Source organism: Cottoperca gobio, chromosome 19, assembly GCF_900634415.1.
Source record: "Cottoperca gobio chromosome 19, fCotGob3.1, whole genome shotgun sequence".
In the NCBI taxonomy this organism is placed as follows: Eukaryota; Metazoa; Chordata; class Actinopteri; order Perciformes; family Bovichtidae; genus Cottoperca; species Cottoperca gobio.
Window position 1 is genome coordinate 17781813 of NC_041373.1, and position 16882 is coordinate 17798694.

Below are 16882 nucleotides of genomic sequence, written 5' to 3' on the forward strand. Positions count from 1 at the left end.
TCATAAAAAAGTAATAAAAGTCATAAAAATGTAATTAAAAGTCATAAAAAAGTCATAGTATAGTATGTCATAAAAAAGTAATAAAAGTCATACAAATTTAATTAAAAGTCATAAAAAAGTCATAGTATAGTATGTCATAAAAATTATTTTAAAAGTCACAAAAAGTCATAGCTGTAGTATGTCATAAAAAAGTCTTAAAGAAGTCAGAATATGTCATAAAAAAGTCTTAAAGAAGTCAGAGTATGTCATAAAGTCATAAAAAGTCATACAAATTTAATTAAAAGTCATAAAAAGTCACAGTATAGTATGTCATAAAAAAGCATTTAAAAAGTCATAAAAGTCATAGTATAGTATGTCATTAAAAAGTCTTAAAGAAGTCAGAGTATAGTACAATTTAATAAAAGTATTCCTAAAGGTTCCAATAAAAAGACAAAATTCAACCAGGCACATGAATGAGGGTGAGCCTCAGAGGCAGCATCCAGTCGATCCAACTCTTTTAAAAACGGATCATTGTGCTTCCAATGGGAGGAAAACCGTTAAAGTCTGCCCTGATGGAGAAACATGTTTCTCTCCCATTCAGCCAACATACATAATCACTTGTGAAGTTACACCGATGTACCAAAGATGTGGAAAGAGAATATTTAAAGGAAAATGTGGGGTGGAGCTCTGACCTGGCGTAGTCGTCGGTCCATGGCGTCCAGGTGTGGCTGGATGAGGATGGGACTGAGCCGGTCCCTCACCAGGGATTCTGCCATGAGCATGGACAGCTTGAATTCTTCCTTAGCCAGCAGCTGCAGACGCAAGTGGGTCGACTTCCTTACCCTGCAGAAAGAGAGCAGCGGGGGGGTCAGTATGCTCGGCTGCTGTTGACAATGTGGGAGCACTTTGTTCTACGAAGCCTCTGTGTTATTATTTATATAACTTCATAAGGCATTCTGGAGTAACTAAAGGAGAAACAGAAAGGAGAGCCACGGCTTTGATGATGTATTTTCCGGGGACGCATCAGGATGCATGAGCGTTAACACTACAGCAGGTACAACAGGTATGTGGTGAAATGCCTCGGCGAGTGGGTTCCACGTGATTGGATCACAACACGTCTTTGTGATCGTTTACTCTTTTATTTAGAACTGTCCACTTGTGATCTCATCGCGCAGGAGGCGTGTTAATGCCAGGTGTAAACAGGGTCCAAGTGTTTGTTGTTGTAATACTCATTTCGGCCACAAGAGGCTGAAGTGCAAACACAACCACATATACTGCAGGTGTAAATCTGTTCTTAAGTCACAAACACAGAAGAGAAAATCATTTAGATGTTATTCAGACTTTTCCTCACTTGCCTCTCGGGGCTTCGGTACCCTTCTTACCACACAACATAAAAAAACACCAGCGAAGAAGAGCTTACCTGCAGCACTGGGTCAACGGCACCAGAATGGATATCTCGTCATGGGAGTGTTTTCCAAAACTAAAGGGGGAAAAGAAAGAAGCATTGGACCATTTCTTTGCTTTTTATGCTCACCTGTAACACTGAAACAGTTTATGGTACTTATATCATTCATACATTTATACATACGTATGAAGTTTCCTGCGTTTTTATAAAAACAAATGCATACATATGAACATCCATTGAATTCTGTATGTCTTCTAGAACCTTCTAAACCTTCTAGAAACCTGCACATTGTGTATTTGTTTCTGTAATTCTCTCATTCATTATTATTTAAAGCACTAATACAGTGAAGAATAATGAAAGCAGTTGTGAAAGACAATCAGAGTGGCGGCGGCGGCGGCGGCGGCTCACCCTCTGCCGTTGTCCAAGTGGATGATAAATGTCTCATTTCCAAACTTTTCAAACGTCTCATAATGGTGACGATCCATGTTTCCTGTGTTGGAATACAAGTAAACAATTCAGCCAAGAGTGGAATGGACAGAGCATACATGTGTGTCGTACACCTACTGCGAGTTATATTCTTACAGCGTCTATGTAGGCTTTTAAAACACGCTTATAAGAGGCGATAAACTGCTTTCTCATTGCCAGTATACCAACATGTGTTTCTGGGTTTCTTTCTGGTGTCCCGTCAAACGAATTGCATGTTTTGCATGTTGATAAATTATAATAATTGTCCAAATCCAGTGAAACTCACCCATGAGGAAGTCAAAGACGGTCATGTCCATGATGTCCAGCAGTCGCGTCCCGCTGTCATACGGAGGAGTCTGTTTGACTTCCTCACAGTAGTCCTGGTCCACCTCCCATCTGACGAGTTTAAAATATCACGTTACTGCTTTGCAAACACCAAAACAATATAGTTTCGCCTTTTAACATGTTTATTCTAGAGGTCATTTGGGGAATCTAAGATTCTCATCATGACGTGTACAGTTTGTTTTCTTCCCTTTAGATGTCAGTCAGATTTACAGATCTCTTACACACCACAGATCTCTCGCTCATGAGTTACCCGCCCGGTAACTGACAGTGAGTGCAATAAATCTGCTGTGATATCTGCACCTACAGGACTCCACAGCGAGTCGCTGAGTGTCTGCTTCATTCAGCGAACGCAGCAGCGTCTCAGCGTTCAGGATCGAGCTCTTACTCTGCCTTCTTGCGTTTGTGGTAGGAGCGTCTCCACGGGTTCCTCCACGTCTTGCGTTTGGCGAGCGCCAGGTCTGGGAGGAAGGCAGCCAGGGATCCTTCTATCTGGTCTGGTTTACCACACAGAGCGTGCTCAGTGGAGCAGTAGTACGAACACTCTCCGTAGAAACACACGTTGTTTGCTGAGATTTGGGGAAAAGGAAGACACATCGTTGTGGTTAGCGGTCCCTTTTTGCACTACGGACCACTTTCATGTAATTTTTCTACGGACCTGAGGGGGGGGGGGGGGGGGGCATGCATAACAAAACACACAATAAAGTGCAAAAAATATAATTTAAATGTAATTATTCAATTTTATATTATGTGCTTTATTTCATTTTTCAAAATAAAATACCCTGCAGACGATAAACACAAAATAAAAACGTTTAATTCTTCCTGTGAGGATCCACGGCCCGGTGTTTGGGGACCCTGTATTATACAACTTTAAACTTGCTCACACCCTCTAACAACACTTTTGAAATGCGTAGCACATTGTCCACTTTCCCCACGATTAAAATGACCTGCAGACGTTCAGTATTAATTGCTGTGATCGTCAGTAATTTGAATCCTGTGAAAGTTTTCCGTGTGTATAATATTTAATGTAAAAGTTGCATTGCTAATTAACGCTTGTGCTTTGGCCTAAACTAGAGTCCCCTGATGATACTAATCCCATGCAAATTAATACCCCAGTAATTCAGGGAACAGAACCAGCTTTGCTCGACATTATGAAGAAGGATCATTTTTGCTTGGCTTTAACTTTTGCATGATGAAAAACCAGTGGTGGGCCGTCAGGGCCAGCAAGGCCTTCTCTGCTGGCCTAAACATCATCAGAATATACATGTTAAGGTGATGCAACGCCCGGTTATACTGCGTTTCTGTCTAAATGTATAGTTTCTAGAGCCATGGCGTCATAATGATGGTATTAAGAGGTGGAATAATTCAGGTAGGACTGTGTAGGACATCACTGACGGCCTAGGTGTGAAATGCACGGCCCGCCACTGTGAAAAACTGCAAAGATGTCTTTTAATCTGAGACCAACAATTAATATTGATTGAAGCGTCTAACACAGCATGTGTCCAGCTGTTTTGGGGTATATATATATATATATATATATATATAAGAGGAACTAAAAAGAACTTTGTGCAGCATTTCAAAATATATTTTTAGTTTTGTTGAGTTTTTTCCTTCTAGACGTGTCTCTGAAAAACCAATTACTGTCCTTTTGAGCTTGTACCTGGTGAAATGAAGAAGGTCCTCCAGAGCTTTTTGTCTCGTGTGACATCTCGGATCTCCTTCGTCATGTTGACGAGCCTGCCGGCCACAGGGGGGACACGTCGAAAGTCCAGGATCCTGCGGGACAGAGACACAGACTGAGGGGTTACATTCAGCCCTCACAATACAGCAGAAGTTTTCAAACAGGGGTCGCCACACAGCTCATGGATGGGACAGGATACACACATATCTGTATCTCAGATCTCCATCAAGTAAATATCTTAAAAATCTGCTTAGAAATCACAGAAAAATACGCTTCTTATAACTTCAGAACTTAAGAATCGGGACATTTTTAAGTTTTCTTCAGTATCAGTGAGATAGTTGTCTGTACATCTATATGTGCATAACAAACAAGAAGAGATAACAGCTTATCACTCTGAACTTTACATATTTAAAGAACGATTTAGAGCTTTAAATTATCATCAGTGTAAAATCAGGCAGAAAACATTCATCACCCCAGGTGGGACTCGAACCCACAATCCCTGGCTTAGGAGGCCAGTGCCTTATCCATTGGGCCACCGGGGCAGACAGACACAGAGGCTCAGCTCCCCTCTTGTAGTTTATTGTTACCGCCAACAGGGGGCGCTGTGACACAAGTCCTGACAGTCCCACCGCATGGTGGTAAACCTCTCTGTGGTTTTTATGTGACTATCATTCTACATCAAACACATTTTTAACTTCCACACAGCTTTGTGGTGTAATATATTTTGAGATATAGGTTTTACTGCAAGATGGCGTGACCGTCTTCCTGTGTGCGTGCCACATGCTTATTTTATTCATGCATGGCCAATGTCGTCAATACTCCCCCCCCCCCCCCCCCCCCCCCCCCTTGCTACAACATCAGCACGGCCTCTTTAAAAATTGATACCCCCTGACAACACCTAATGGCCGAGGCCTGCGGGCGGAGACACAGAAAGAGAGACTGAGATTAAAGATGGAGCCGGGGGAATAGGAGGAGGGAGATAGAGAGAAATGGGAGAACCTGCTGCAGAAAGAGAGCTGTTAACCAAGAGCTGGGCGTATAAATGATGCTGTCAAGTAGCACGGTGGCGGGTGGAGTGAGACAGCACACAGTCATGTCTCTTTCCTTGGACACAGTCTGGCCTGCTGGGCCCGGGCCGGCTGCCAGGCTGAAGGAAGCAGATCGGACCGGCTTCATTTCCGCTCATCACTCTTCTTTCCTCCATCCTTGTCCCTTTGATAAACCTTATCCCTACGGAGGCCATTTTAAACTGCTTTTCAATAGAAACGCCAACTTTTGACATTTCAATTTTCTTTAAATGGGTAATTTAAATTCATATCTTTCTGACATGATTAATATGATTATTCTTATGAGTATTTATCAGGTTCACTGCAGCAAACAGTAAGCCCTCCATCATTTGATGTATCATGTATTGAACTTCTTCTTCTTCTCATCACTTGAAAGGTTTTACTTTAGTAAATCAGCAATAAAGATTTACTTTGTTTGTTGTTGTTTTGAAGCCTTTGTGTTTTTTTTTCTCTTGTTTCTTATATGCAAAGTGATATAAGTGTTTATTTCTATGTATATATATTCATTCTTTTCTTTATCTAATGATATTTAATAACATTTATATTGTATTGTATTATACAGTATGTATGTATTCTCTATAAGTGTTTGTATTTTCTTTCATTTGTGCTCAATAAAAATATTCAGGGTGGGACAGAGTGGAACCATCATTTCATATCCTCCCGGCTAAAAAATATAAAATATGCAAGCGGGTGCCATGAATTTGGAACTATATATGGTTTAATATTTTAAGGTCACTTCAGTCCTTGTATGTCTTTATATGTGCTCGCTCTCTTTCCCCCACCTAATGCAGCAAGTGCACATCCCATTTAAATCCAATCACATAATTAATGATGCTTTCAGCAGTGTAGCCCATATAAGAAAAGACAAGTGGCTCTGTGTGTGTGTGTGTGTGTGTGTGTGTGTGTGTGTGTGTGTGTGTGTGTGTGTGTGGGTGGGTGTGGGTGTGTGTGTGTGTGTGTGCACACGCTGGTGCGAATCAGCTTTTAAAAGAGCCTGTGTGTGTCTGCAGACCCCCTGGGAGGCAGTGTAGCCTGAGCCTCTGCAGCAGCAGCAGCAGCAGCAGCAGCAGCAGCAGCAGCAGCAGCAGCAGCAGCAGCAGCAGCAGCAGCAGCAGCAGCAGCAGCAGCAGCAGCAGCTCTGTAGCCAGGCTCTAATTTAGAACAGACAAAATAAGGAAAAAAAAATAAAGCGCTGCTTTTGGCAAACCCTGCCTGGCTTATATTTAGAATGGGCACAGGGCCTTTCATGCCTTTGGGTTCCTCCTCTTCCCCTTAACCCACACATATGCCGGGAGTGTGTGAGCGTATTCTTCATGCGTGTGTGTGTGTGTGTGTGTGTGTGTGTGTAGAGGAGGACCAGATGTGTAGCAGACTGGTGAAGAAAGCTGCTGCCAATACAATCGCTGCTGAACTGTGTCATTGTGCCTGAAGGAAAAGCAGATTCAACATCACTACCCGCTGAGGCCCGATGTGACTGGACATGTGTGTGTGACCTCAGAATCATCTGGTCTCACTAGTGTTCACACACCTCCAACACGAGCCCTGTGATCATAACTACATACGGCCACAAGTGACGTCGGAACGACTTCAGGAGCAACGCCGGCGCTAAAACTCATCTCTTTCTCTGGACGATCAGAGAGCCTCGTGACGTTTCCTCTTTTCTTTAAAGTCTGGAGGGCAGGCAGACGGGCAGGCCGGCCATAAAAGTGTTAGCCTTGTAAAGGCGGTGAAGTCAGAGAGCGTGGTGGTTAGCTAAGCAAGGAGGCTGCAGTCATTGTTCAGTCAGATGCTAGCTGCGGGAGGGCGGCATTCATTCTCCATGACTCATGGCCTCTCGCAGCCCTGGTACGGGCCCCGGCTCACACCAAAGAAGACTTTCTAAGGGACAGAAATTGTGCAAAAGGAGAAGCAAGTGTACAAATAAGCACGGAGAAGATTGTGCATTCATGCACGGAAGAGAAAGAGGTACGCCTGCAGTCCTGCCTGCATTCACACATATGGATCTGTATCTTGCAAACACATATCTGAAAGCTTCTCTGTGAAGCAAAGGGTACCCAGTTCCGGCTCGGTGTTCTGCAGGTTTTTTGTTCCTCCCGGGTGGTTAATGAGCTGACACGAGGAGAAGCAAATTAGCAATCAGGGAGGAACTCAAACCTGCAGGACGCTGGCCCTCCGGGATAGAAAGAAGCACTTGTGCTTGAAGGAGTTAGAGCAGATTCAAGAACATCGGATTCTTTCCTTATTCAGTTGGAAATGTTTTGTGGCATCGGGGCCGTTTCTGCATCCACTGCTGCCCCTGAGCTTAATGTAGCCACCAGGCTTTGACAAGGAAGAAGAATGTGTGCAGTGTAAAAGATCATATCTGGTTCTACTGTATCGATTCTGATCCTTTTTTTTAGCCCAGCACTGAAACGAAATATATATATATATATATATATATATATATATATATATATATATATATGAGGGCAATGCTTAAATACTAAAGTTTTTGAAACCCAGAGTAGCTTAGCCCCCCCATGAACATGTGACAACGTGACGTGCCAGACATGTACCACACACCCCTGACTGAGCCTCATGGCGACTTACTTGTCCAGATGAAAGGCAGCGATCTCTGCGTTGTGTCTTTCAAAGTCGGAGAAATAGAAGAAGTCTGGTGGGGTCTCCTGCTCCCGGGTCTGCCTGCAGAGGCACAAAAAAGCATGGAGGTCAGGTATAACAGTCAGCAGTATCAGAGTTAACCTGACAATGCAACATAAGAAACTCGAGCTGCAACTAACGATCATTTTCTCGGTCGTGCGTGGAATGCCAGAGGCAAGAAATGCTCATCACAAGATCCCTGAGGTCCCACAAGGATGTCTGCAAAAATATTTGTTTTTCTGGCCAACAGTTTAAAAGCCGGAGACTGTTTACTCTTCAGGAGCTGGGGGCTGTTGTTGCTTGACAAATGGCTTAAATGATGAATTATCCCTAACTGTCGTAAACTGATGCAACATAATATAACTGGGTCTGAATTTCGCAGAGCATGTAGCACACATGCAACATACATATTGGTGCATTGGATTCAAATCGATCCATGTCTTCAACACAACTTCACATCTCCAACACTTCAGCTTCACACCTGCGAACAACGTTTGTGAGACACAATAAAGTTGAGTCCTCGCCTCACAGAAAGGCCTTTGTCGGTGCTACTGTGGATGTTTTGTGGGGCAACAAGAAGCAGAGACAATCGAAGGTCACTTCCTCCTGAAGCGCCCACTCCTGTTCTCCATCGGTACCTATTTCTATCCCGCTCTGATCCTTCCCCCAAAAAACTGCTTTCCACACACATTCTGCCTTAAAGCTCTTACTGGAGGGAAAAGAGGCTCTTAAAGGCTTAAATCCCAGAGCCGATGGAGGACGGCCAGGATAGGGCAGGATGCGGCAGGACAGCCCGGACGGACGGGGTGAAAAGGCGTAGTCAAAAGAGCTGGAGGTCAGAAGGTGCGAGGTGTAGAGAATATGTTAATGTCTTTGAGAAGTACGAGGACGGCAGCGCCGCCCGTCATTAATTTGCTATCTTTCCACAGAGAAGCTGCATATTTGAGTCCTTTTACACACACTGCCTTCTTTCTGCTTCTTTTTATTGACAACAGTAAATACTTTCCAGGAAGGCAGCTGAGTGCAATGATTTGGACTGCAGCCTCTGCCATTTCTGCTTCAGCTCGTTGAGGGAGGATGAGAAGAATGGAAACTATCTTGGCAACTTCTCTTTCTCTCTCTATTCCCTCCGGATGCTTCTCTCTCTCTGTTTATTTCTCTCAAAATCCTCTATCTCGCCTCCTCTGCTTCTCCTCTCTCCTTCACGCAGAACTGTTTTCTTTGCTTTCTTCTTAATACTTCATATCTGTGTGTGCGCCTCTCCCTTTCTCTCTCTCTCTCTGTTCCATCCGTCGCTTCCTTCCTCAGCTGCCTGGCTGATTGTAACTCCACAGCTGCGTGGCTGACATATGCACCAGTCATTAACTAAACCCAACATGGAGCCCAGAAACACTCACACACTAAAAATGTCCTCCTCTCTTTATCTGTCTTCCTCTCATATTTCTCCATCCTTCTATCTCCGTGCAAGCGTTTGACAGACAGCCACATGCAGATTGGTGGAAGTTTGACCACAGTAAACCTAATGTGGTGCATTTGTGTTTGAGCTTATCAGAAAGGTATGCAGCTCCCATTCTCACAGTCCACTGCTATGCTCAGCATCGCAATTTAACCTATTTTTCTTTCCTTTTAACATTTCTCAATATCAGTTTCCTCTCTCTCTCTCTCTCTCTCCTCTCTCTCTCCCGCTCATCCGTCACTTCCAAACAGCCGTTCCCGGTAAAGGCCGAGCGGCGCCTGCTGATTGTATCGCTCTCTTCTCCTGGATAGCCTTGCTTCAGGGACGCAGCTCTCGCTCCACATCAAGGAAAAATGATACTGACTTTGAAAGTGTCTATTTACACCAGTGCAGCTCAGGACAGAATCATTCAGTGCAGCATGTGAAGCGACGGCAACTGTTTTATGGATGGTGACAGTTGGTAAGTTATTTCCCGCCAGATGATGCTTTTTTTGGAGGTTATAATATAAAAAAAAGGTTAATAAAAGTGAAGTGTGTGTGAGGTTGAAGCATTCAGTCATTGAAAGGTGTGTGTACACACTGTGTGTAAGAAGCTCTTCACTCTCCAGTGAGAAATGTTGATGTGTTCTTTGAGTTAGAGGAGAAGAGCACTGCCATCACAGCCAGCAGCTGGTTAGCTTAGCTTAGCATAAAGACTGGAAACAGAGGGAAACTGCTAGCCTTGGCTCTGAACAAAGGTACAAACAAATGGGACTTAATGCTGTCTCCAGTGGAGACTCCAGGAAGTCATGTTAAGTGTTAATCAGTGAGCTTTAGAGGTGCCGGTAGACGGATTTTGCCACCTTTGGGCAGAGCCAGGCTAGCTGTTTCCCCCTGTTTCCACTCTTTATGCTAAGCTAAGCTAACTGCTAGCAGCAGCTTCTTATTTAACAGGACAGAGATGACAGTAGTTTTGATCTTTGAAAGTGCCAAACTATTCAGTGCTCTACTTCATGATTGCATATAAATCTTGAAGGACAAAATCAATGTAAACCCCAGAGATATGTTACAATGCGACAGAGAACAGTAGAAACACTATCTTATGTAAACCGTCCTCTGGCATCTGAGCAGGAATGTTGCACAGACAAAATGTCCAACAGTGGAGCTGTAACGTGCCGGTGCTGACCGTACATGAGCGTCTTCTGGGGGCTAAGCATGAGCAAACATTCTGGAGCAATGATTCATGGTTATTCAGCCTTAAAGAAGTCCACCAGCATACTTCACATAGTCCTTCTACATTGCTGTGTCTATAGGGGAGGACGCCACAATAAGCTGCTTTATTCATGCTTCTATTCTAAAGCTCCAATACGCACTGAAACACAACTCAATGAGGCGCGTACATGCTATGCATCATTGTTTCTCTGCGAGTCAGTGAATGCTAATATGAGTGAAGATGTGAATACGAGCATATGTTTGCATTTCAGACACATTTCTCTGCCTGTGGCCCCGGCTGCACCGACGCTCTCCTCTGACACTGAATGCCAGCCAGGAAGCAGGAAGGCTGGATAATTACCGTGATCCACATCCAATTCAAATGTCAATAAAGTTATTTGGAGCATGGCATGACACCCCCCACTGACCGGGTAAGTAAAAAGAGAGGCAGAAGAAAGGAGATGAGATTAAGTGAGACAAACGGCACTGGTGATGAGCAGGGAAGAGGACGACTACAGGAGAGATATTCAGCTGTTACGTAACATCACGTCACAGCAGCACCTGTGTTCAGCCGAATCTGAGCATGTTCTGATCAAGCAAAGCATTGAGGGCATGTTGTTTCGAGGAAGCTGTGCCGCCCACGTACAGGCAGGGGAAACATACATAAATGCATGACCACATTATAAAGTCTATAAATGTTTGAGTACACAGTGTGCACTGAGAGACAAACAGAGACGAGGGCAGAGATGTTCGTCCCGTTCACTTTGGACTGCCTGGTTAAGCTTAACCTTTTCAAATATTTTCAGATCCACAATGGATTTATGCTGAATGATAAGTAGATATCTTGCACCGGGGCTGCCAGAAGAAGCACACATTGCTTTCCCTCCTCAGCGAGGCATAGTGCCAAACGGACAGAAGAAATAGTGTCTTTTCTAAGTAGGGTTTGGTGGCGCCTCTATCCGGCTGTCTACGCCGACTTCAGATCCTTTATCATCGGCAGCAGGTGAGACGTACAGAGCCTAGCACGCCCAGTGTGACCCTGGCCTCGCTGTAAACACATAGTTTACACTGGGAGGCCAGACAGTTTCTTGGCTCGGCTCCCCGCTCCGAGGGGCCCCAGCAGCCAGTGGGGCAGCGGAGGTCTCGGAGCGAAACACACAGCAGTGTGAGAATATAAAAGGTGAACGAGAGCGCTGCATCTGGAAAATCTACCTGTGAATAAAGTGCATAGCTGACCTCTGCGACACCAGAGGGGAAATAAAGAAGAGGCGTTTTCTTTTGCTCTGTTATTGACATCAAATCTGCCTCAAGCTGCAAATACACTCAGATTCAATGCGTCCTAATAAATCCTCCAGGATTACGTTTGTTTTGGATGTATCGCAAATACGTTTCAAGTCATAGTTCACGGGGAGAAGGTCGGGGTGGGTGCAAAAGAATAAGATAAAAAAGAACGATCTAAATTGAAGCATAAGAGGATCAAATATCCAGACGTCTGTCTTTCTGTCAGCGTTGCGTCCCAGTGGCTGCAAGTTATCCACAGAATAATTGAAAAGTTGTGACAGCTCAGCATTACGCATGAGGCCTGCAAGTAAACTCCTGCACACTCCTCAAAATACAGTACAGTGAGTTTTATTTCTATTTTCATGGTGTTTTGATCAATCGTTGCTCGTTCATCCGAGCTGAATTATGTAAACAAAGTCAAAACGTTGTGTCTCCTTTGACTTTACAATAGGAGTGAATATCTTTCCCAAGGTGACGTATAACACCCAAAGTCTCAGCGTGTCGACGGTGCATTTGGGCGTCGCACACAGAGAGTTTTATCTGGTTTCAAAGTCAAACTGCCGATCGATCACCATAAGCCTGTAGCTATGGTTGTAGACCACGGCGTACACAGTGGAGGAGCAAAGAATATGCTGTAAAATATAAAAAGACAAGGGCATCTTCCAGCCCCAGAGGGTTCCCACCAAAGGGCTGACTCCACACGCTTGTCACACACCATCCGTCAAACCCACGGGCATGGCAAAGTGAGTGCACGCACACACAGAACTCACTATATACCCATACACAAATATAGGATCATACTGTACTATGCACGCACGCACGCATGCACGCACGCACGCACGCACGCACGCACACACGCACAGGCAGCTTGAAAGAGTTTTTTTAAACCTCAAGAGGGGGTGGTTGAGCTGCGAGACGGCAGGTAAGCTTTAAATGCAGGCGGGTAAGAGAGCAAATCTCATCTACGGGTCAACAAAAATAAGAATAAGCGCTGCAGGGAAGAGAGGACGAGAGGAGGCGGTGCATTGCTTTATCTCAAGCATAACACATGGGAAGGTTGACCTTTTGAGCAATGACATTTGATAAATTGAGGGGAAAAAAAGCCGTTAACCAGCGCATGACAGGCGCACCTGCACGTCTGCATCTGACGACACGTGCTATCGTTTACTGGTGTTGCTGTGTTGCGCGCCGCTGTAATCTCAGGTCGGCAATAAGGTTTTGGTGCATAAATAAGTAAGTGATCTGTAGGTGGCACACAGACACGACATGTTGGGGTTTGACTGTGAAAGGAAGGAAAGAAAGGAAAGATATAAAGAGGAAAGGAAAGAAGGAAGGAAGGAAAGATGAAATGAAAGAAGGAATAAAAGAGGGAAAGACAGAAATAAGAAAGGGAAGAAGGAAGGAAAGGAAAGAAGGAAAGAAGGAAGGAAGAAACAAAGAAAGGAAAGATATAAAGAGGAAAGGAAAGAAGGAAGGAAGGAAAGATGAAATGAAAGAAGGATAAAAGGAAAGACAGAAATAAGAAAGGGAAAAGGACGAATCAGGAATGGAAGGAAGAAAGGAGGATGAGTGATGACAGAATCAGAAATAAGAAGGGAAGAGGAAAGAAGGAATGCCATGACCCAGTGGAACCCTGCAGGCCAAACCGTCCCTCCCTTCCTCGGCCCTCCCCCCCCCCCTTTCCTCCTTCCTTCCCTTCCCTCCCTCCTTCTTCCCGTCCCTCCGTTCCTTCCTTCCCTCCTTCCTTCCTCCTTCCCTCCTTCCTTCCTTCCCTCCTTCCCTTCCCCCTTCCCCCCCCTCCCTCCCCGGCCGCCTTCCTCCTTCCGGCCTTCCCTCCTTCCTCTTCCCTTCCTTCCTTCCCCCCCCTTCCCTCCTTCCCTCCCCCCCCCCCGCCCTTCCTCCGGCCTTCCCGTCCCTCCCTCCCTCTCCCTTCCCTCCTTCCCTCCTTCCCTCCTCCCTTTCCTCCTTCCCTCCTCCTCCCTCCCCCTCCCCCCCCTCCCTTCCCCCCTTCCGCCTTCCAAGGAAAGGAAAGACAGAAAGGGAAGGAAAGAAGGAAGGAAATAAAAGAAAGAAAGGAAAGAAGGAAAGAGGAAAGTAAAGAAGGAAGGAAATAAAAGAAAGAAAGGAAAGAAGGAAGGAAAGAGGAAAGGAAAGAACGAGGAAAGGAAAGAAGGAAAGAAAGAAAGAGGAAATACTGAAATAATAAAGGAGAGAAGAAGAGAAATAAATGTTTTGTTACATAACGAGTGTTTGTTGTTGGTTATCAGCCGGTTGTGTTATCTGTGACGTCTCCTCCCTGACGTTAACCTCGCTCATATAACTTATAGTTCTTTACATTCTTCATGAAAAGGCCTACAGTAATATATATATATATATATATATATATATATATATATATATATATATATATATATATGTGACCTGATGTTTAAATGGCTTTTCCACATTGACGATTAGAATTTGAAATAAATAAAAACCCTAAATATAAAGTCTCCAGCTGATTCCAATCTAAAAAAAAATCAGCGCTGCCTTCAAACCCCCGTGTGTGCAGCCATGATGAAAAAAGCATTTTTTTAACAAGCTCACCACAAAACACCCAAGGGTGCTCTAAACAACCTTCACACTGTGATCCAGGTGTGTGTGTGTGTGTGTGTGTGTGTGTGTGTGTGTGCGTGTGTGTGTGTGTGTGTGTGTGTGTGTGTGTTTAGAGTCTTGTGGTGTGTGGTTTGGGATAGCGTGTGTCGCAGTTTCTAAGTGTGATGGCTGTCATAGCTCCCCGGGCACTGCAGTGCTCTTCATCCTCCTCCTCCTCCTCCTCCTCCTCCTCCTTTACTTTCTTACCCCTCCAGATCCCAGGCCTGACATACAGAGACAGCTGTTTCCTTCCAGCAAAGCTCTCTCTCACACTCTCTCTCTCTGACACATTGACACACACACACACATATATAGGTAGGCGCACACACACACACACACACACACACACACACACACACACACACACACACACACACACACACATTGGGGAGGGACAGATTAGGATAGACACAGGAGAGAGACAGAAACAGGCATATATAGGCTACACAGCGTTACGTTGCCTATCTGTGTTATGTACTCATGTTGAAATCAGCTTCCTTCAATGGAGATGATTTCTTTTAAAGAAACTACATCCTGTTTTCGAGTTTAGCCTCCGAGTCCTTGGGGGCAGCGGCATGTAAATGAAGCCATCTTGAATAAATAGCCAACGCCTTCACAACAAGTCTGGTGACAATTCAAAGAGGCGTGTGCTTCAGTGAAGAAGAGTCCTAAACGAAAATCACACAGCTGTTGGAGGTTTCGAGCGTAGCAAGACACCGTGAAGAGCGTCGGAGGAGGGAGACGCCGGAAGCAGGAAGTGCAACTAGATTGTTATTAAGAGGCTTGTTAGAGGACGGCAAGAGACAAGGGACAGAAAGGTGATGGTGTGCAGGGGTGGAGGACGTAAAAGTACTAATACCACACTGTAAAAATACTAGTATGTATAAAAAGGTACTTAAAGTGAAAATGATTACATATTATATCATTAAATTGATGCATTAATCTAAAAGCAGCATCATCTGTGGCAATACAGAACAGTACTACAGTAATGCTCCGTCCTGCCCCGTGTCTCTCCTGCTGCCTGAGCTGTTGTCGTGTCGTCCTCCTGTAAATATCTGCGGCAGATAAACAGGCCGTAAAGATGAAGCCATCATCTCAATATAATCTGAGACACATATACGGCCGCCTCTGACAGCAGGATGTCTCGTCCCCAACAGTACATGTCCTACCTCTCATCTCTGCGCCTCTATCTGCCTTACGATCTCTGTAAGTCTTTCTTTATTAGAGAAAGAACCCAAACACATCCCCCCTACTCCCTCTCGCTGTCAGTTTCTGTCTCTATCTGGATCTCCTGCTCACAGAAAGCAGCCCGGACGCTTTGACATGTTTTTTATTGGAATGAGAACAGCAGCTCTTCTACAGCGAGGCACTTCCAGGAATCTTCCTCCCAGTGATGGAATATTTCTAGGAAATGTCCAATCTTCCACTTAAAAAATCATTTCAAATGCAACAAGACAGCAGGAAACCAGGAAGTTAATTAAATTGTCTTGGATTAAAAATTGAGCTTGAGAACGAAATTACAGAAAGCATTGCAAAACGCCTGATGCCATTCCTGCCACCGAGAGAGAGAGAGAGAGAGAGAGAGAGAGAGAGAGAGAGAGAGAGAGAGAGAGAGAGAGAGAGAGAGAGAGAGCGAGATAGAATATAGAGATCGAGAGATAGCTAATAGATATCTAGCTCTATCTCTATCTTTTTCTCTCTCTTGATCTCTAGATTTCTCTCTCTCTCTCTCTCTTATTTCTCTTCCGTCTCTCCTCTCCTATCTCTCGCGCTTGTTTTCTTCTCTCTCTCTCTCTCTCTCTCTTTCTCTGTCTCTCTTTCTCTCTCCCTCTATCTTTTTTGTCTTCCTTTTTTCTTTGCTTTTTTTTTTCTCTCTATCCTCTCTATCTCCTTTTTCTATCTAATATAGAATCTATGATATATAGAGAGAAGCGATATATATAAGAATCAGTTATAGTTTTTTGATAGATAGTATATCTATACATAGATATATACCACATATAGAGATATAGATAATATAGACAGAGAGTAGAGAAAACCAAGTGGCTGTACCGGAAAGAGAGAGAGCAGAGGAGAAGAGAGAGAAGGATAGGAGAGAGAGAGAGATAGAGAACCATGCTGGACATAAATATAGAGAGAGAGAGAGAGAGAGGAGAGCGACGTAGAGAGATAACCATGCTGGCAGATAGAGGAATAGTAGAGATAGATAGAAAGAGAGAGTAGAGTGTGTGTTTTATAGAGAAGAGATAGAGAGAGAGAGGTAGCGTAGATAGAGATGTAGCTATGAATTGATATCGATATTATTATAGAACTTAATATTTTTTTTTATATAGATATATCGTTCGTATATATAAATAATATATAACCACTTCTTTTACATACATCTCCTCGGCTCTTCCTCTCTCTCTCTCTCTCTCTCTCTCTCCTCGTCTCTCTCTCTCTCCTTCTCTCTGCCCTCCTTCTCTCCTCCCCCTCCGCTCTGCCCATTCTTTCCCTTCTCTCTCTCTACTATAGATATATAGAGATAGATAGTATTGTGTGGAGATAGAGCGAGAGAGAGAGAAGAGAGAGAACCATAGCTGTACATAAAGATATAGAGAGAGATAGTAGAGAGAGAGAGAGTGAGAGTGTGTGTTGTTTGTGTGAGAGAGAGAGAGAGAGAGGAGAGAGAGAGAGAGGAGAGAGAGAGAGAGAGAGCGGAGATGAGAGTGTGTTGTGCGAGAGAGAGAGAGAGAGAGAGA

The 16882-nt window shown here is 44.2% G+C and overlaps 1 protein-coding gene and 1 non-coding gene across 2 annotated transcripts in view; both read right to left on the bottom strand.

The window, feature by feature from the left end:
* fam20cb (FAM20C golgi associated secretory pathway kinase b) overlaps nucleotides 1–16882 on the bottom strand; it is a 46453-nt gene that overhangs the window by 3489 nt on the left and 26082 nt on the right. Inside the window, exons 4-10 of the mRNA XM_029456677.1 lie at nucleotides 7529–7621; nucleotides 3852–3967; nucleotides 2580–2760; nucleotides 2136–2245; nucleotides 1793–1874; nucleotides 1400–1459; nucleotides 672–822 (exon numbers count right to left, since the gene is read on the bottom strand). Of these exons, the coding sequence (XP_029312537.1) occupies nucleotides 672–822; nucleotides 1400–1459; nucleotides 1793–1874; nucleotides 2136–2245; nucleotides 2580–2760; nucleotides 3852–3967; nucleotides 7529–7621 (793 nt within the window). The remainder of the gene's footprint in view (nucleotides 1–671; nucleotides 823–1399; nucleotides 1460–1792; nucleotides 1875–2135; nucleotides 2246–2579; nucleotides 2761–3851; nucleotides 3968–7528; nucleotides 7622–16882) is intronic.
* On the bottom strand, nucleotides 4342–4414 carry trnar-ccu (transfer RNA arginine (anticodon CCU)). The gene has a single exon. It is a non-coding gene; the product is annotated as a tRNA-Arg (tRNA).